General features: G+C 47.5%; 2 protein-coding genes and 4 non-coding genes across 6 annotated transcripts; all 6 read left to right on the top strand.

The window, feature by feature from the left end:
- Positions 1 to 1,936: 1,936 nt before the first annotated feature.
- LOC133916159 (eukaryotic translation initiation factor 2 subunit beta) lies at positions 1,937 to 6,545 on the top strand. Its single transcript, XM_062359699.1, has 9 exons — positions 1,937 to 2,130; positions 2,964 to 3,069; positions 3,145 to 3,200; positions 3,290 to 3,341; positions 3,417 to 3,517; positions 3,870 to 4,015; positions 4,137 to 4,279; positions 4,991 to 5,076; positions 6,272 to 6,545. Exons 1-9 carry the CDS (start codon positions 2,086 to 2,088, stop codon positions 6,356 to 6,358), a joined length of 822 nt encoding a protein of 273 aa, XP_062215683.1. The 5' UTR covers positions 1,937 to 2,085; the 3' UTR covers positions 6,359 to 6,545.
- On the top strand, positions 5,468 to 5,548 carry LOC133917214 (small nucleolar RNA SNORD34). Its single transcript, XR_009909621.1, has one exon. It is a non-coding gene; the product is annotated as a small nucleolar RNA SNORD34 (small nucleolar RNA).
- On the top strand, positions 5,624 to 5,709 carry LOC133917215 (small nucleolar RNA SNORD34). The gene has a single exon (XR_009909622.1). It is a non-coding gene; the product is annotated as a small nucleolar RNA SNORD34 (small nucleolar RNA).
- On the top strand, positions 5,814 to 5,898 carry LOC133917212 (small nucleolar RNA SNORD34). Its single transcript, XR_009909619.1, has one exon. It is a non-coding gene; the product is annotated as a small nucleolar RNA SNORD34 (small nucleolar RNA).
- On the top strand, positions 6,004 to 6,085 carry LOC133917213 (small nucleolar RNA SNORD34). The gene has a single exon (XR_009909620.1). It is a non-coding gene; the product is annotated as a small nucleolar RNA SNORD34 (small nucleolar RNA).
- A 128-nt stretch (positions 6,546 to 6,673) lies between the features above and the next one.
- LOC133916160 (photosystem II repair protein PSB27-H1, chloroplastic-like) lies at positions 6,674 to 7,588 on the top strand. The gene has a single exon (XM_062359701.1). It carries the CDS (start codon positions 6,828 to 6,830, stop codon positions 7,326 to 7,328), a length of 501 nt encoding a protein of 166 aa, XP_062215685.1. The 5' UTR covers positions 6,674 to 6,827; the 3' UTR covers positions 7,329 to 7,588.
- The last annotated feature ends 12,627 nt before the right edge of the window (positions 7,589 to 20,215 follow it).

The following is a 20,215-nucleotide window of genomic DNA, read 5'->3' as shown; positions in this document are numbered from 1 at the left end:
AGTGTCGGTTCGTATTACCAACCGGCACTTATATGTGTACTATCAGTGCCGGTTCGATCCATAAACTGGCACTGATAGTGTGACTATCAGTACCGAGTAATTAGTGTCGGGTCCAAAACCGAGACTGATGAGGTTTTGGAACCGATACTGTTCACCTATTTTGTAGTAGTGGCGGGAAACTAAGGCTCTTTGTCTTCTGGATTCTCCAATTTCATAATATGATTTTGTTTCTCTTAGAAAATATTTATCTAGTGAAATAGAATCATTGTGCAATTATATTTGAGAGGGCGAGGTGATTCTAATGAGAAATATTATTTTGAGTGGTTCTCATAAACATTTCTTCTGACTTTTTATAGGAATAAAAAATCAAACTACTCATTGATAGTGTTTCTTCGAAATCCCTATCAAATAGGCCATAAAACATATTAATGCTATTCCTGTTGAAGTAATTGCAACGGATCGGACACTTATTGTCAACATTAGGGCATATACAATATAAGGTGCTTAAGATGTGTGCTTAAAGGGAGAGAATGTGTGCTTAAAGAGAGTGTGTGTTTGTTGCCACATTATCAAACACCTACATAGTAATTATTTCCTCCTATACAAATACAACTTACATATACTTAGATATAATTAACTATCTTGTTGACACTTGTGTAAGCATCTATGATTTCCAATGCAAAGCTATTACGTGAAGCATAATCCATTGGGTGAAAGAAAATAACTAAATGAAATAGAAGAACTGGATGGAAGGCAAGAAATGAAAGTTGCATTGGTTAGTACGTGAGCGACTAGTTTATATAGGACATCTTGGCAAGAAACCTATTCAAACCGACGATTGCTGACGATGGACTTCTTACGGGTTAACCAATCATCGGCCGGTGCATACATATTCCACATAAAAAACGATTATTCAGGTAACGTTCAATTCCTTTGGGAACAAAATCTTGCTAAAGGGGATAAATATCTTGACTAACAAGCCCAGCTACGGATAGTCTTAACCGCAACAGTTAGATAACATACCACCACAACCTTAGCACCCATAGATACTATCAATTGCACACATGTTTGACACATGTAAAATCAATCTAGATATAGTAATTTAAAGAAGTAAAAAAATATAATATATCAAAAGAGAGATTTGCATATACTAAATTCATAATATGATTATGTAATTTTAAGAGGGAAGAAAATGATGAGTAGTTGGATATGAGGATGGAGGGGACCGTATCATTCAGAGTTGTTCATCCGTAGCAATGCTGTAATGAGGATCAAGATGTTGACTGATTTGTGAGGGGATGAAAATAATTCTCGCATATTATCTTGGTGTAAATGTAGTGCCACGAATACGACCTCCGTAGTAAGCGACGGTGGAGGCGATATGCGTGCGACAATGCATCTTCTCTATAAAACTGATGTTGTAGGTAAAGTATGAGAGACTTTACATTATCTGGAGAAATCCGACGGTGAATATATAGAAGATAAATATTAGGTATTTATGCATGAAAGAGAAATAATGAGAGATTAAATATATTTTTAGAATATATAAAAAATAAATATTAGACATCTAAGTATAGAAAATAAATAATAGCAGATTAAATATATTTTTAAAGGATGAAATAGATCCAACTTTATACAATGATTATTTAATCGATTTAGTTGGACGACGGAGACCGTGACATCTGCCACAAATAAATATAGATCTAGAAAGGTATTGACGTAAAAAATAATAAAAAAAAGCATTGATGCAAAACTAAGCTTCCCTTCCTCCCTATAAGCGCCCCTCCTATCTGATGTGACAATAAAAAACCCTTTCTTTTTTCTAAGCATCGCCTCTATGCACTCGTAGATGCTTTGTTTGACAAGGCGCCTCTAAAATAGCGATCCTGGTTATTGGGACACATTAGAACCGTTGGATGATAGCGAAAATCTCCGAGCTCTATCTCCGAGCGTTGGATCTTCCTCGTAGCACTCTCCATCACATCGGCTTCTTCACTTGCTTCGCCGATTTCCCCCACACCGCGCTTGCCGTCTAGGTTTCCAGCCGCCTGCGCCGGGAGGTGGGAAGCGAAGGCCAGCCTCGCCATGGCGGACGACGAGCAGGCGGAGAGGAAGGAGGAGGTCGCCGAGGTGAGGCATCAGCTTGCTCTTTTCTTCTGCGTAGCGCAACCGGTTAGTTTCGGTTCCGGTGGCGAATAAGCGGTCGATAGTGCGCGTATCGTGCTTGGTGTCCGCTGGGTTCGTCGGGATTTGGGCGTGAATATGCAGCCGCCGGATGGATGGCGGGGTTTGATTTACGCTCCTTTGCTTGCGCTATAGATGTGGAATATGCTGGAGCGGATTAAGCTGCTGAATCGTAGGATATGTGTTAGAGTATATGGTAAAGGATCCGCAGGGATCCGGCTGTTATGGTAGGGTAGGACTAGTTTCCATCTTTATCTCTAGGATTGCTCAGGATCCAAGCCACCATACTCTATATAATAGCCCAGGAGGCTTAATACAAATCATCCACATCCATTGCAGTATATTCATCTTTCTACAATAGGGTTGATGTAAAGTTGGGTGAGTAACGAGATGTGATAGACTGCGCTGGTCGTTCTACTGAGCATGGTTGAAAATCTTGGTGTACTCAATGTCTTGTGGTTTGTTACATGGGTGTGAAACTTACTGATACACTCATTGCGTCGGATTTGAACTTTTGAAGCCACGGTGCTAGAACTATTGCCTTTTTTACTCTCGGAATACTCTGTAGGGCTCTCCTGTACTGTTCTATGTTTGACACATAGGGATTATGTGTTGTACAAAAGTATGGAATATGGATGCAAAAATATTTATAGTAGACCACAAGTAATGTTTATCATTATACTCCCTTGTCAACATTGCATAAGTCTGACTGGCTGGGCTTCTCTATTTTTTTTTTCCCATGCGCATTCATGTTGATAACGGTTGTAACTATTTTGCAGCTTACTCCTTTTGATCCGACCAAGAAAAAGAAGAAGAAGAAGGTTGTGATCCAAGATCCATCTGATGAAGTGGATAAGTTAGCAGAGAAGACAGATAGTTTGGCAGGTGTGCCTTGTAAATGTAGAAAGGAAGTACAGGTTCGCTGGGCATTTTTTGATGATATGGTTTTTGTTTCTGCAGTTACCGAGTCTGGCGAGCCAAGCTTCGCAGGCATGAAAAAGAAGAAGAAGAAGCATGTGAGTTCGTTCTATCGTTATTGTGTTCCAAATGGTTTGACCGGTAATTCTTCTCTTATGCTTCAGTTTATCAACTGTGGGAATTTCAGGTGGAACTCGATTCTTCTCTTACTGAAACTGGAGATGGTGACGACACTGTAGGTAAATATACCACTCCCTCAATAATTATGTTTACCTTCATTCCATTTTTACTGTAGTTGAATCTCTGTGCTCCAGATGATCAAGTCGCAGAGAATGAAGAAGGAGAAGGGATTGTGCTTGGTGGTGCCACCAGATACCCTTGGGAAGGTACTGACAGAGATTACAAGTATGAAGAGGTACTTGATGCATCCCTGTTCAAAATTGCTCATTAACCTATGATTGACAGATCATGAGTAATACAGTAAATTAACATAACTAGTAATATATTGTGGCTTACTAAGGGTTGGATGTATCCTTCCTCCTATGCAATGAGTTGGTTGTCTCTATAAGTCATGTTATTTATGCTACAGTGTTGATTAAGAAGCATTGAAATGTCCTTTTATGTGTTTTTTGATTTAGCTTTTGCCTCATTATTTTCCTTGATACCATCAATACAGAACTGGCACCTAGTATACTTTTCAGTTTTAACCAGTATTCAATTATGTTTTTTTCTTGGTGAAACCTTATCTTCAATCTGTTTGGTCACAGCTGCTTGGCAGAGTGTTCAATATTCTGCGTGAGAACAATCCAGATCTTGCTGGTGATAGACGAAGAACTGTTATGAGGCCCCCTCAAGTTCTTAGGGAAGGAACAAAGAAGACAGTCTTCGTGAACTTTATGGATTTGTGCAAAACGTATGATCCCACTTTATCACTTTCATTTGGTTATCACTATCTGTTTTGATTTTTTTTTGGGGGAAAATTGAGAAGAATAAAATAACCATGATCTAAAAGCAAATGATTTATCTCATTCCAGAATGCATAGGCAACCCGAACATGTGATGATGTTTTTACTTGCTGAGATGGGAACAAGTGGATCCCTTGATGGGCAGCAAAGGTTGGTTATCAAAGGAAGATTTGCTCCGAAAAACTTTGAAGCAATACTCAGGAGATATATCAGTAAGTTTCTGATATTTCATGACTCTCTGACTTGTGTTCATCGTTCATTTGTAATAGATGATTTTTGTCTCTATTTATAGGCAATTAATGCCGAACTTAATATTTCGGCCCACTGCTGTGATACTATATAGAGGAATAATTAATTTTTTCCTGTTAACTTATAGGGCCAGCCTACTGTCTTTGTGATTCCTTGTCCACTTATGCTATACTGTGGAATCTAGCTACTCAACACAATGCTCCCAATTGTTGTGAACTTTTCTGTTCTGCCTCTAAGTAGAGGGTCTCTTGATCAGTTAATTACTATAAAATACCAAATAAGTATTAGTATCTGAATTTAGGATGTGTGAACTTGCCATGGTTGTTGAGTCATAACTTAGGCTTGCTGTATTTAGTAGCCTTATGTACCCCGATTATGAATCTTTTTTAGATCTTGGCACAAGGATTAAGGAAAAGGGCTTAAATGACCTCAGCAACCCTATTTCTTTCTTCTATCCTATATATACATTATTTTGCAGTGAAGGTTACAGTTAGGAACAGGAACATAATGTTAGGAACACTTGTATTTAGGAGCAGAGGGAGTAGTTTATTGCTGTCTCCTTTCATTTATGGAGAATCGACACAAGGTTTTGCCATTTTTCTATGATGTTTTTTTCTTTTTTATTATCTAAACTAACTGAACTGTCTCTATTCCGTGCAAATTCATTCTTTTAGATGAATATGTGGTATGCAATGGATGCAAGAGTCCAGACACCATTCTTTCTAAGGAGAACCGGCTCTTCTTCCTTCGTTGTGAACAGGTAAACTGTTATAGATTGGTATGCCCAAATGTGTCTAGTTTCAGCTTGAGAAAATGTTTGTTGCCAAACATCATTATTCTTTTATCTGGAATTCATCTGTACATTTCTTGCTTCACACACTCTATTGTCCTCACTAAGCAATTATAAATTGGAATTTCACTCTGAGCATAGTCTGTCCAAAGGCTCTAGTGCTCCCGTGGGGAACATTGTTTCTTTCTTTCGCTGATTTACCTAGTGTTTTTTTGTTTGTTTTTTGTGTCCAAGGAATAATGTTATGTATTTCTACAGTACGGGACGTATTTACTGCAAACCATGAGCTGACTGATTGTGAAAAACATCGCATTAGCGTTGCCATACCCTGTGTCATAAATTACAGCAGGGTGATCGTTGATTTTGCCTATGATGACTTGCAAGTTGCGTACATTGTCTGACAAATATCTTTGTGATGTTGGTTGCAAGATCTGAGGCTTTTAGTGGTGTCATTATCTTGCATTTTTAGGAATCATAATAGCATCGGTCTTTACTGTTGCGTGGTACTTGTTATCAACTTTGCATGTGCTGACTTGCAAGATTAAATGCCTACATTGTCTGAAAAGTATCTTTGTGATAATAATTGCAAGAGCTGAGGCTTGAAACATGGTCATCAAGTCCTGCATTGCATTCTCAGTTCCAAGTATGCACACAATATTGTTGCAAAGTGCTTGATAATTGCTACTGTACTCGTTTTGCTCTTCTGGAGTTGCCTATGATGAGTTGCAGAATCATTGCCTACATTGTTTGACAAGTACCCCTGTGATAATAATTGCAACAGCTGAGGCAGTGTGCCAGTGTCATTATGTTTCTTGTCTCACATTTGTTGCTTCTGGCTATAAAATGCTATTGTGTTTTGCTTTTAGCATTCCATCACTGGTCCCAGGCTCTGGTGCTTTAACTATGATGAATTGCAAAATCGATTGCCTACATTGTTTGACTAACCCTGTGAGAAAATCGTGCAACGTCTGAGGATAAAGTAACACCCTTTAGTATTTCATTGCTGTAGAGTTGACAATCTATGCAATATAAGGTTGATTGGTGTCAGTTGACATCAGTTAGAACACAATATGAAACTAGGAATAAGTTGTTGTAACTTCCATCATATTGGTTATATCCCATTTGTTTAACCACACTAAATGCTTAATTTATTTACATTGCACAGTGTGGTTCATCGAGGTCTGTTGCTCCCATCAAGGCTGGATTTGTTGCTCAAATTGGCCGTCGGAAGGCCGGAACCAAAGCCACCTAGTACTGCTTGTATACTCTCTCCCCCTGATCAACACAATGCAAACTAGTTTGCTGGTCGACAACAAATATTGGTCCACTTTCCGTTGTGGTTACACCGTTTACTGGATTTCTTCTGTTCACCACACTTTTTATTGCTGCTGTGAATTTGAATCTATCTGATGACAGGATTCCCTGTTGCTGTTGTTTGCGGTTGTTTTGTTCATAATTAGCGGTGGAATGTATCGTCAGGAGCTCTGTGAGTTGGAGTAACCAAGAACGTGTGTTGCTGCCATGTACCATGGCTGCCCTATCCTCCAAAATCCTTTAGCCCATACACAACCTCCCAACAAAACGAGTCGGGATAAGAGGATAAGCCGACGTGTCGCCCCCTTTCCGCGCTCCTGGCTTCCGCCCGCCTACCTAAGCCGTCCGACGCACAACTCGCTGCCGTTTCCTCCTCTCTGTGTCACGCCAAGTTCACGCCAGGAGAGATGAGGGCTGCGTCGTCGCCCGTTCTCGCCGCACTCTCTGCCACCGTCGTCGTAAAGCCACCGCCGCCTCGTGCCGCAGCGACGAGTGCGAATGGCGGCAGCACCAGCACCAGCAGGCGCGGCGTGCTCGCCGGGACCGGCCTGGGCGCGGCGCTGGCGCTTGTTGTTGCTGCGGCGCGCGCGGCGGACGAGGAGTACGTGGACGAGACGAAGGAGGTGATCGGGAAGGTACGGTCGACGATCAGCATGGACAAGTCGGACCCGAACGTGGCGGACGCGGTGGCGGAGCTCCGGGAGCTGTCCAACTCGTGGGTGGCCAAGTACCGGCGGGAGAAGACGCTGCTGGGGCGGCCGTCGTTCCGGGAGATGTACTCGGCGCTCAACGCCGTGTCGGGCCACTACATCAGCTTCGGCCCCACGGCGCCCATCCCGGCCAAGCGCCGCGCGCGCATCCTCGAGGAGATGGACACCGCCGAGAAGGCGCTCCTCCGCGGCAGGTAGGTGAATGGATCAGTGAAGCGCGAGACACAGCGGCGGCCGCGCGCGCGGCTGGTTTCTGGCAGGAACGCGCGTGTGCCCGTTTTTTTGTAACTATTGCCATGCATATGCATTGCGTGTTTGGACCGGATGGGAACTGGTCGAGTTGCTCCGATTTTTCGATATGAGTTTGTGACCTTTCACTCTCTTCGTGTATCGATCCTGTAAAGACTCTTTGAATCAGCTAGCAGCTGACATGGTGAGAACACTATTGCGTTTGGGAATTGGGACTGTCCCGGTGTCTGCCATTCCCTTGTTCCTCTTTAATTAGCGTAGACAATGCTCGAAACTGTACAGGAATGGATCGACGCTGGCATGTTTGCCCTGTTTAGTCGGCCATTAAGGCCTGCATCTAGTGTCTATATATAAATCAATCAAATAGAGTCAGAAAAGCTGTAGCTTGCAGCACCAAGTATTCTCCGAGTTCATCCATCAGTTCTAACGTTGTGTACTTGTTGATCGGCCAGTGTTCTCTTTTGGTAAAGCATTCTGTACGCAGGCCAAACACAGAAGTCGCCACTTCAAGTTCGTAAATAACGCCAAGCCCGAGGGCTCCTCCTCCTGTGTCTCCAACGACTCCCCACCGCCGCCTGTCGCTGCGGTAAATTGGCTTCGACCAGCTATTTTTTAGACAAGGGTTTTCCTGGCTTTTAAAGCCAAAAACGAAATCTTATACAGACGTAAAGACAGAGAAAAACGACAAAAAAGGAAACAACCAGCTGGGGACACCAGCTAATGAGAGAAGCACGGAGTTTAATAACACAGATAAATACACCAAGACTATATCTCCACCACATTAATGAGACGCACTGGATTAGCATCAAATGCTTTGATCCAATGCAAAAGATGTGACACCATAGTTTTCATGGTGGACTTTTCATCAGGATTGAGCAGAATCTTCACATCTGCAAGAATGAGATCCCAGAAAACAGAATATCAATTGGAGAAGCAGGGAATTTCTGTTCAATTGCCATTTTATTGCGAGTCCTCCAAATAGCCCACTCAAAGCCTGCAAAAAGAAACAAACCCAAGATGCGCAAATTTTTAAACTTCATATTGAGCCAATCCAACAATTCACCCATAAATTTTGGCTGACCTATCCAGCCAAAGCACTCAAACAGGCAACACCAGGTAAAATGAGCTAAATGGCAAGTAAATAGTATATGGTCCGAAGTTTCCAGTTTCCCACATAGACAGCATTTGTCACAACCCTCCACCCTCTTTTTTCAGATTAGCTGCTGATTGCAATTTATTGTTGGTAGCTTGCCCCAAAAAAAATCTTAATTTTAAGTGGTAGTTTGCTATCCCAGATCATTTCAGCGCCCTTGTTGACCACCCATCCAAAAGTAATAAATTTATACAAAGATCTGGTGGTATATTTTCCAGATTTGTCCAACATCCGTAGCACTTCATCCTCTCCCTCGTTAAGATGTATTTCCTGTAGCTAGCTGTTCATAAAGAATTTGCAACCTGTCACATGTATTTCCTGTAGCTAGCTGTTCATAAAGAATTTGCAACCTGTCACCTTCCAGTTGATTCAAATTTCTCCTAAACTTTACCACCCAGCTGCCCTCAGATGTGCAGTCTTCAACCAACACATCAGGATCTTCACAAAGCTCAAAGAGCTCTAGGTATTGAACTTTAATAGGAGTATTTCCCAACCAAACATCTTTCTGGAATACAATCTTGTTCCCTTTATTAACCCTGTAATGGGCACCCCATTGGAAAATGTGTTTAACCTTGTGTACTCCTTGCCAAAATTGTGAGGTCCCTCTTTTCTTGGATCTAAAAAATAACCCATCAGGCATATACTTTGCTCTTAGGATCTAGCACCAAGCTTCATCACTATTGTTCATTAGCTTCCAAATCCATTTCACTAGAAAACAATCATTCAACCTCTTGGTGTTTACAATGCCTAAACCACCAAACTCCTTTGGCCTGCAAATAGATTCCCACTTGAGCATGTGGTATTTGAATTTGTCATTGGCACCTTGCCAAAAGAAATTAGCTCTGATGAAGTCCATCTTCCCATGCACCCTTGCTGGAAGATGGTAGAACCCCCATAGTATAGATTGGCAGACTACTTAAGTAAGAGTTGGTCAAGGTGAGTCTCCCCCCTGAGGACATGTCCTTCGCTTTCCAGGGGGATAATCTCTTATACATTTTCAAACTCAAAGGCTCAAAGACCCCCACCCCTAGGTGTTGATCAGAGATAGGAATCCCTAGATAGTTCAAAGGGAGTTCCCCTAATTTGCAATTCAGCATGTTGGCAACCCTCTCTTTATGAAAGTTGATCTTTAGTCCTGTCAGCCATTCAAAGAAGTGCAAAAGAATCTTCAGATTGAGGATAGACTGATCTGTCCCATCAATCATCAAAATGGTATTATCAGCATACTAGACATGTGACACCCCCCTTGGTATCAAATGAGCCAGGACCCCTTTAATTAAGTTCTTATTTATAGCCTTGTCAACCATATCTCCCAGGACATCAGCCACCAAGTTGAACAGGATTGGAGATAGTGGGTCACCCTGCCTTAACCCTTGGTAAGTTTTAAAGTAAGGGCTCCTTTGTCCATTAATGTTTATGCACACATGCCCACCCTGGACAGATTGCATCACCCATTTGATCCAAGTGTCAGGGAACCCTTTCCCAACCATAACTTCTTGTAGGAAGTTCCATCTCACCTTGTCATATGCTTTTTCAAAATCTATCTTCAGGATGACACCCTTTTCCTTACTCTGTTTCAATTCATGTAACACCTCATGCAGAACCACAACCCCTTCCAGTATGCTCCTCCCTTTGATAAAGGTAGTCTGATGGTGGTTAATCAGCTGAGGAGCCATGGGAGTGATCCTATGTGTCAACATTTTGGTAAAAATTTTGAAGTCCACATTCAACAGACAGATTGGCTTGTATTGTTTGATGGAAATTGCTTTCTCAATTTTGGGCAGCAGGGTGATGACACCATAGTTCAGCCTTTTCAGGTCCAGGTCCCCCTTGTGGAAATCCTAGGCCATGTCCATGAGGTCTCCTTTGAGGGCATCCCAAAAATGCCTGAAGAAGGAGACCCCAAAACCATTAGGGCTAGGAGCTGAATCGGTTTTCATGCTAAAAACTACATGTTTCACCTCTTCCTTTGAGATCTCTTGGATCAAGGACTCCTTATCCTGAAGAGACAATTGGTGCTCACCATCCCAGAATCCCTCTTTAAGATGTATGTGTGGTTTAGGGTTAGAACCAAAGAGTTTTTTTTTATAAAAATCCACAACATGCTTCTCCAGATCAGATTGATCAGTAATAACCCCATTCTCAGTTTCTAGGGAGAGGATTTGACATTTCCTTCTTCTACTATTGGCACATAGATGGAAAAATTTAGTGTTATTGTCCCCTTGCAGGATCCAGTCCTGCCCCCCCCCCCTTTGCTGCCAGTATATTTCCTCCATGTGATAAAGAAGTTCCATGCCATGCTCTAAACTATACCTAGTCTTCCAATCAGCATAACTGAGCCCCAGCTCATCAGCTTTCTTATCTAATTCTTCCAATTTCGACTTGATAACTTGCCTTTTCTTCTTGTTATCCCCAATTTGGGTGAGGTTCCACCCTTTGAGAAATTACCTAATGTGGCCTAAGCCCCCATGCCATTTATCGAGAGAGTAGATCTGACTTGGCATCCTTTGCATCCATGCAATCCATCTATGAGAAACTTTATCTTTGAAATCACCCTGCAAGATCTATTGTTTTTCATAGAAAAATAAACTTTGTCTGGGTTGGACCCTCTCACCAGTGTCTAGCAAAATAGGACAGTGATCAGACCCTACCCTGGTCAGGGTGATCACTGAACATAAAGGGTACTGGGTTTCCCATTCAGTGGTGGTCAACACCCTGTCTAAATTCACCATGACCAGATTATCTTGCCTATTCATCCAGGTGTATTTGCATCCATTCCTTTTAATTTCAACCAAGTGATTCCTATCAATGAAGCCATTAAACAAGTCCACTAGTCTAGGATTGATGAGCCCAGTATTGATGTCCTCCTTGGACCTAATCAGGTTGAAATCACCCCCAAAGACTAAAGGCAGAGACCCCTTGTCACATAGAGCCTGAAGTTCATTAATGAAATCAGGTGAGGATATATGGTTAGCAGGTCCATAGGCAGTCACCGGATTCCACCTGAAGTTTGACACTTTATTTCTAATAGCAAGCAAAACACAGTAATCACCAACCCATGAGTCTTCCACTTTCAAGGCATCCACCTTGATGCCCATTAGGATACCACCAGAGAGCCCTTTGGAGGGCAACCAGAACCATCTAAAGTTCAGCCCACCAACCAGCTGGGACAACTCTTTATTGGAGAAATCTTCCTTCATAGTTTCTTTTAGGCCTACACCATCTAGCCTTTCCTGTCTAATAATATCCTTAACTTGACCTCTCCTGGCTTTTTTAGCCAGCCCCCTGACATTCCAAAAAAAGAAATCTCATTTTCTTGTTCTACTTTTTTTTGGACCATCCTTTCTGGTTTTAGATTGCCCACTCCCTGTGGAATCACCTTTCACCTGATTTGATATGTCCCTATTCTCATTATCAATAGCCTCCATGGCCAAATCAAAAAGGGATTCATTATCAATTTCATGCATCATGTTCTTTGCCTCCATTTTTTTAGGTAGTTTCTATAGTTGGCTTCAGCAATTGCAGCTCTAGCAAGTTCTTCATCTTTAAAAGCAGTGATATTCCCCTCCATATCCTCTATTTCTATCTCTAAATCATTCAAAACAGAACTAATATGTTGGGCAAAAGCATTGCTAAGAATAGTAAAGGGGTTAGAAGAAGAGGACTGACCTTGGAGCTTCTTGTCATTAGCTTGCCTTCTAGCTATAGCTTTCTCCACGATTGGGGTTCCACCTCCTGTAACCCTAGTGCTGAATCTGGTTGCAATTGATGGTTGATTCTTTTTCCTACCTCTTATTTTCTTCCCAACAGGGATATACCACCCTTGGTCAGTATCAGTGTTTTCCTCATCCTCCTCCCCTTGGTTAAAACCATTCCCTACTGAGCTGGTTTCCAGACCTTGTAAGCCATTATCACACTCCCCAAGAACTGGATTAGGGGCCAAGGCCTCACCCCTAGAGAGCATATCCTTCTGCCCCTCCCCCAGGGTTGGCTGCTATTTGTTAAACATGAAAGCAAGCCATTGGGAAGCATTCATAAGATAAGGTCCTTCATTGTTATGCACCAAAATCTTGCCCTCAGGCACCTGAAGCTGGTGGCCTGCTTTTGGACTCCTACACATCACATTTGCTGGTATAACAGTGGGTTCCATGCAACCCAAGCCCTCTTGAGTTAGATGCCCAGGTACATTCTACAGTTCCATACAACTGGGCCCATGGGAGTAGTGACTGGCCCCCTCATCAGCCCCTCCTATGGCAGTGTACACGACCATAGTCCCTTCCTTGGGATCAAAAGATGCAAGAGGCTCAACCATTTCACAGCTCACTACATCTTCCTCTTCCACATGACTCTGGCACTTTTTGGTTTTGGGTGCACCCCCATCTTTTCTTGCTTCTTCCTGGGTTTTCCCTTTGTCTCCTTTGTACACTCTTTTGGGGTTGTTATCATTGGAGCAAGAGTCATCCATGTCAGAGTCCTCTCCATACATTCCATATCTCAGGAAAGGAAGGAAAAAAGTGAATTGAATTTCAATAAAGTCTTTTTTTCTGCTTTATCCTTCTCTCAATCAAAGAAAGGGAATGCAGATGTTCTGCCGCCCTCTCTTCGTATGCATCATCCAGGTCCTTGGGGTCAAGCCTGGAATGGTCATCCTCCTGCCTCCCCCCAAACTCTCCACTGCAAATGTAATCTCCTTGCCCTCCTTATTAAAGAATATCTCAATTACAATTCTGATCTTGAAAGGCTCCCTGCAGTTCACCTTGACCCTGACAGGGTCAGCCCTTACTAGACTCAGCTCATCCACCACTACTGGTTCGGCCACCAAGGAAGTGATCTCCTTGACCACTTCCTCATCTTTGGCATAGTCAGGAATGCCAAATATCCTAATCCACACAATCTGCAGAAGGTTGGTGATATTAGGGTCAACATTTCTCTTTGAAACCTTAACCACCAGAGCATGTAAAGCTAATTCCACCATGGATAGCCTTGAAAAGGTTTCCAAAGACTCCTTGTTAGGGAAGACCATCATGTACTCATTTCTATCTAGCCTCCTAATGTTCCAGTCCCATTTAGGGTCAATTAAGTTTTTCAGTTTAGCTTCTAATTTAACTTCACTTGCATCACCCTTGATCACATGTATTACTCCAGTAGTCAGAAAGGATATTGTCTTAGTATATGGGACTAATGCTATAAAAACCCTGCTCAGGAATACTAAACCCAAACATCTTGAGTTTTTTGTCCTTAACCGCTTAGAAGCCACATTCAGTAGCCATATGACTAGACTTTTTGCATTTGTAACAGATAGGATCATTGGTGCAGCCTAACTGATGGTGACCTGCCTGTGTACATCTAAAGCATTTGATTATTTTGGAGGGTTTCAGTTTCGGAGCTTTACCTCGAGATGGATCCCGGGTTGCATCGGGTTGGTCCTTCCAGGGCTCTTCCCTTCTCTGGCTCTGCGAGCTCCCTTGTGCGTCCAGGTTGTTCCTGCCACCCCAACCTCCATGGGAGGGGTTATTCCATGGATCTTGATGTGAGGACTACCCTCCCTAGGTAGATCCGCCTCTTGAGGACTGCTGAAGTTCTCGATGACCCCCCTGGTCACGTTGTTGATGAGCATCTCGACGCTGAGGTTGGAACGCACGCCTCTCCTGTGAGGCCCCCATACCTCTTTGGAGCTTGTGACGTAGATCCTGCTCGCTCTTGAACTCCCCACCCAGGAGGTCACCCTCTTCCATCCGCGACTCTTCATCGGATCTCCTTTTGCCCCACCCCTGGCCCTGACCTTGCTCCGGCCGGTTCGCCATGTGATCTACACTCAACGCTTGCGCAAATGAGTGGAGAAGTGGTGGATGGGGACCGATTCATCGCGCTTTCCTCGCAATCGCCCCCAATCACCGGATCTCCTTTTTTTGCCAGAAAACCTAACCCTAGCCGCGTACTTGCTTTCGACACCCACACCCAAGGTTCCGGAAACCTAATCGAGTGTGAGAAAATATCTTCATGGGAAAGTGTCGTGGGCCAAAATTTGCGCACAGGCCGTGTCGGAGGGTGAATCCTCAAGCGGGGATCCGGAGGGACCCCCTTTGAGATTCGGCCGGGGGGATGATTCTGGGTCCGCCTCATACGTGAAATAAATGGGAGTAAATGAGATGCAAGTGGAATAGATGATCGGATACAGGAGGAAATAAATGCTCCGGGGATTTTAGACGGGTTCGGGCCGCACGGAGCGTAATACCCTACTCCTGTGTGTATGCGATAAATGCTCTGAGAATATTTCTCTGAGGATCTGCTGAGTTACAAGAATGTTTGTCTAAGTCTAGAGCTTCGTGCTTCTTGTTCTTCGTCGGCTTGTCTTCTGAGCTCGTTGGGTGTGTTCCGTCCGATCCAAGTCTTAGTCCTCCTTCTCCGGGGAGCCCGCCCCTCTTTTATACCCGGTCGGGGCGAGTGGCGTGCCCAGAAAGGATTGGTGCAAGTTCCAAGGCACTATAAATGGAAAGCAACCATCATGGGCTGCTGCTTGAGGTGACGGGGAGGGTTGAAAACGTGCTCCCGTCCGGTCTTCGCCATCATCATTCCGCTTTTCAGCGGGTGCAGTGGGGAGGGCCCGCCGGGCAGCCACCGAGTAGCCCCGCGTGCCCGCACGGTCAGAGCGAGTCTGACAGAGCAGGGCGGTAGGCGTTACGCCTTGAGCCCTGCGACGTTATCCCGAGGCGCGCCGGATGACGCGTGATGGGACCCACGCGTTAAATGTCCCCACGCTTCCTTGCCAGACTGTGGCAGGGACTGACAGCAGGCGTGGGGGGAGTGGTTGGAAGTGACATGCCACACGCCCTCTTAAATGCAGCATCGAGCCTCTCACCAATTGACACCTCACCGCCGAGCCCTTGTGGGGACCACCGACGAAGGACTTCTCAGGCCCTCGGGGAACTGTGAGTGCTCGGAGACTACTGTTCATAGCCTCGAGCACTCTCTCCTGGATATGTCCTCTCTTGGTCATCGGGGAACTCGGGTGCTCGAGGACCACTGTTCACGGCCCCGAGCACCCTCTCCGGGAACTTGATTGCTCGGGTCCTCGGTTGCTCGGGGACCACTGTTCATGGCCGCGAGCACCCTCTCCCGGAACTAACTTCTCTTGTCATCGGGGAACTCGGGTGCTCGGGGACCACTGCCCATGGCCCCGAGCACCCTCTCCCGGAACTTGGCCTTCTCGGGTCATCGGGGAACTCGGGTGCTCGGGGACCACTGTTCGGGAGCGGAGTCCAGGACGGAGGCCAGATCGAGGGCACGAGAGCCCAAGGACCAGGGCCCGATCGGTCGCATAACAACTGGTGCCCGAACTGACCCACCGCCGGAGGCAGGTTCCGGGGGCCAAAGCCCTCCATCGAAGAGGAGGAAGGCGGAGCCCGGACCAAAGCCGCAGGGCCCTGGCTTCAAAATCTCCGAGTCCCAGTGGCAGTACCGCGGGCTGAAGTCCACGTAAGCTCCCTCTCTATCTCGAGCATGTTTGCCCGGATGTTGGTTTAGGCACTAACCTTTTTTATTTTCAGGCCGCCCAAGGACCCAGCAGGAGGCCAAAAGCAACTAGAGGAGCCAAGGCCAGTTCCCGCTCCTGGGCCGAGCGCACCCACTCCAGAGACGAGCGCGCCAGCAGGCCCGGAGCTGAGGGCGCTGACCAGCCCTGAGCCGAGGGCAGCAGCCGCTCCCGAGCAGCCAGCGCCGACCCGAGCCCGCCCCAAGCACTCCGAGGGCGGAGCGAGTAGCCGCGGTGGAGGTGGTCGCGGTGAGGGCGGCGCCGGCGCGGCAGCCTTCGGGGACCTTAAGCGCCTCTGGAGAGAGGGCTCGCAGGGGACCCAGCCCCTGGCCACCATTTAACCAGGCCCCGTAACCCCTCCCGGAGGTGCTCGGAAGCGCCCGGGAGGTTATCGAGCAGCTTGAAGTAGCTGTGGCGGCGGAGCGGGCCGAGCTCGACAGGGAGCGCGCCGCCCTCGTTGAAGAGAGGGGGCAGCTGGAAGAGGTCGGCAAGCTTTTGGAGGCCCGTATCGCTTCGGGCCGCGCAACCCACGAGAAGTCAACGCGCGCGGTGGCCGAGGAGCGGGAGTTGTTGGAGGAGACGTGCAACGAGGCTGTTGCCGCGTAGGAGAAGGCCAGCTGCATGGAGCGGCAGGCGACCGAGCGCGACCAGGCATCCCGGAGGCGGGCCGCGGAGCTGCTCGCTCGGGAGCCGCTGCTTCTGTCCTGGGAGGAGGCAGTCGGCAAGCGTGAGAAGGCCGTGCGCTCTGCCCAGGCGGACTTAGCCCGCCAGAATGACGAGTTCGAGCGTGGCCGCGCCGAAGTCCTTTGTCGGGAGGAGGAGGTCGCGGTACGCGAGACCAACGTCGAGATGACGGCGACGGCACTGGATGCCCGGGAGGAGCAGATTGCGCGGCGCGAGGCGTATGCTGCCTCGGCATCGTCGGCCCTCATTACCCAGTTGGAGCTGGCCGCCAAGTGGGAGGCTGACCTGGCCGCCCGAGAGCAGGTCGTCACAGCCTGGGCTGAGCAGCTAAAGCGGGCACAAGCCGAGGCCCCAGTCGCAGGGGCGTCCCTGCCAGCGCAGCCGACGGTATCAGCCTTGAGGAATGGCTGTAGATCACAAAGGACGAGCTCGAGACCGTCATTGCCGAGTGGACCAACGTGAAGCTGATGATGCGAGACATCCTTCATTAGGCGCGGAAGTCTGTGAAGGCAGCGGGGCTCGGGCACATGAACGTGGGCGAGCATGGGCTAGATAAGGAGATGATCGACCACATCACCCTCAGCTTTGAAGAGATCGCCCGGCGCCTCAAGGCTCTTCCGAAGGCTGTGCAAGAGCTGGCGTCCCGGGAGGGGCGTGCTCTGGCCCAGGCAGTGGCCGAGCACGTTCTCGCCTGCTACCGCAGCCGAGACCCTGCCTTCTCGTTGGAGCCGGTCCGGCAGGGAGTGGTCGAGGCCGAGGAAGCGGCCGCCCGGGAAGCCGTTCGTGATGTTGCTGCCGAGGTGGCGGCGTGCTTTATGCGGGAGCTGGCGCCAGAACCGAGCAGCGGCGGCAGCAGCGACGCGTCCTCGCCCCCGTCAGAGCCTGCGGATTAGCTTAGATTTTTTGTTTTTTGAATGTTGTAAATATGGGAGTGATCCCCTCCAAAATGGTTCATTTGAAATATAATAGAAGCCTTTCTTTGGGATCGAGACTCCATTGTGTTTGTCTTGATGTTGTTTGCTTTTCGCTTGATGTCCCGAGAAGGACTTAGCCGGACCGAGCCCGGCCTTCCTCCCCCGAGAGTGAAGTTGCCCCAACCACTCATAGTACGAGTAGTGGGACCGCCCAATCGTTCAGCCCCTGAGCCCTTGCGAGTCCGCAGCAGCTAAGTCAAAGAAACAGAGACACGAACTTCGTTGCTCGGGAGACAAGTCCATCCAGCACGGAGCACGCCGTGACCAGTGAACACTTTTCCACTATGCGACCTCTCAAACAAGCAAACCGGAGACACGTGCGGGCGGAAATGCGACCAAGAGTCCCCACGGTTTGGTGGTGTCCAGGGTAGGACTGACCAGACCGAGCACCGACAGCCCACCCCAGGGGTCTAGGCAGTCCCGACCACTCTTTGCTCGAGCGGTAGAATTACCCAAGAACCCTAGAGACTCGGTAGTGCCCGGGGTACTGCCAAACCAGACGAACACCACGGCCACCATAAAGGACCTCGGTCAGCCATCGCCGCCTGTACGATGCACCGACCACTGTCTGTTTCTGTCGTTTCGGAAAAAGCGAGCACATGGGCAGGGTTTTGTGTGCGAGGAGACCATCTCGCCGAACAGATTAGAATGCGAGGGTCCCGAGGATGACTCGGGAATAATAGTTTATTGTGTATGTACGAAAGGAAAATCATATAACTTTAGTTACTCACCAGACAGCTGTCAGCCTTCCGGCCGACCGATCTAGGAGGTAGGTAGATGCCTCAAGCTTGGGGCGCCCGGGAATGTTGGTTTCTTCGTACGGAGTGCCCGAGCACTGGAAAGCAAGTGAGAGAACCAGGGGCTAGGCGGTCCCGACCAGTCATGCCTGAGTGGTAGGATTACCTGAGGACCCTGTAGGTTCGAGCAGCGCCCTGGGCACTGAGGCCCTTGCGGTTGGGCTGCTTTGTTCTTGATCATTGATCTGTAAGCTTAAGAAAATAGGAAAAGACTCTTTGTTTGGTGCGCTCTGTTAGTGCGGTACTTATTATAGACTTCTCTCATTTTTGACGCGAGACCTCTCGAATACCCGGACCCGTGAAGTGTACATATAGAGGCATAGCCAAGAGATCCAATGGTTCGGTGGCACCCGGGGTAGGACTTGCCAGACCGAGCACCGACAGCCCGCCCTTGGGGTCGAGGCGGTCCTGACCACTCTTTTCTCAATCGGTAGGATTACCCGAGAACCCCAGAGGCTCGGTGGTGCTCGGGGCACTGCCATGCAGCCGAACACCACAACCTACCACAACAGACTTAAGTCAGCGGCTACTGCCTGCGCACATACCGACCGGGATTCGTTTTTATCAATGGGGAAAATGAGAGAGTGTGTTTTCTCGCACCACCGAGCATCTCACCAAACAGATTAAACATATGGATTCCAGAGAGAAAACTCAGAATAAGAGTGTATATTGACAATTTTGTACAGAAGTGGTAACTTACATGGTTGGTGGCAGCTCCCGGCCAACTTGGACGGGGGGGACCCCTGGCCTGGTTGACCCGAGCACAAACATATCCACCTAGGGATAGAATTTGCGTAGATGCTCGATATTTCACGCGTTTGGGAGCGGCTGCCCGTCCTCTGCGACCAGCCGAAATGAGCCTTGTCGAGGGACACCGATCACGATGAAGGGGCCTTCCCACATAGGGGACAGTTTATTCCTTCCTTCGCACATTTGAGCGCGTCGGAGAACTAGATCCCCAACTTCGAGTGACCGGGCCCGGATGTGACGCTGATGATAGTGCCGCAGGCTCTGCTGGTATCTAGCTGCTCGGACGGCGGCTCGTCGCTGGCGCTCCTCCAAGTGGTCAACGTCGTCGCGTATTCGTTGTTCCTGTTCACCTTCTGAGTAGGCTTCACCCGAGGGGAGCCAAGAGTGAGCTCGGAGGGGAGGACCGCCTCGGTGCCGTATACAAGGAAGAAAGGAGTCTCCTCGGTGGCGCGGCTTGGCGTGGTCCGGTTGGCTCATAACACAGAAGGCAGCTCGTCGATCCATCCTTTCCCGTGCTTTGCGAGCACGTCGTAGGTCCGGGTTTTGAGCCCCTTCAGTATCTCAGCATTTGCACGCTCGACCTGCCCATTATCGGTGAAACAGAGGTGAAACAGAGCTTGATGCCAAGGTCCTCGCAGTAGTCCCCGAACAGGGCACTTGTGAACTAGGTGCCATTATCGGTGATGATTCTGTTCGGGACTCCGAAGCGACTTGTGATACCACGGATGAATCGAAGTGCCGTGTTCTTGGTAACCTTGATAACTGGGACCACCTCCGGCCACTTGGTGAACTTGTCGATGGCGACGTAGAGGTACTCATAGCCCCCGATTGCTCGGGGGAATGGACCCAGGATATCCAGCCCCCAGACCGCGAAGGGCCATGACAGGGGGATGGTATGGAGAGCCTGAGCTGACTGGTGAATCTGTTTTGCGTGGAACTGGTACGCC

This window comes from Phragmites australis, chromosome 4 (assembly GCF_958298935.1).
Source record: "Phragmites australis chromosome 4, lpPhrAust1.1, whole genome shotgun sequence".
In the NCBI taxonomy this organism is placed as follows: Eukaryota; Viridiplantae; Streptophyta; class Magnoliopsida; order Poales; family Poaceae; genus Phragmites; species Phragmites australis.
This window is presented reverse-complemented; position numbering and strand designations above follow the sequence as displayed.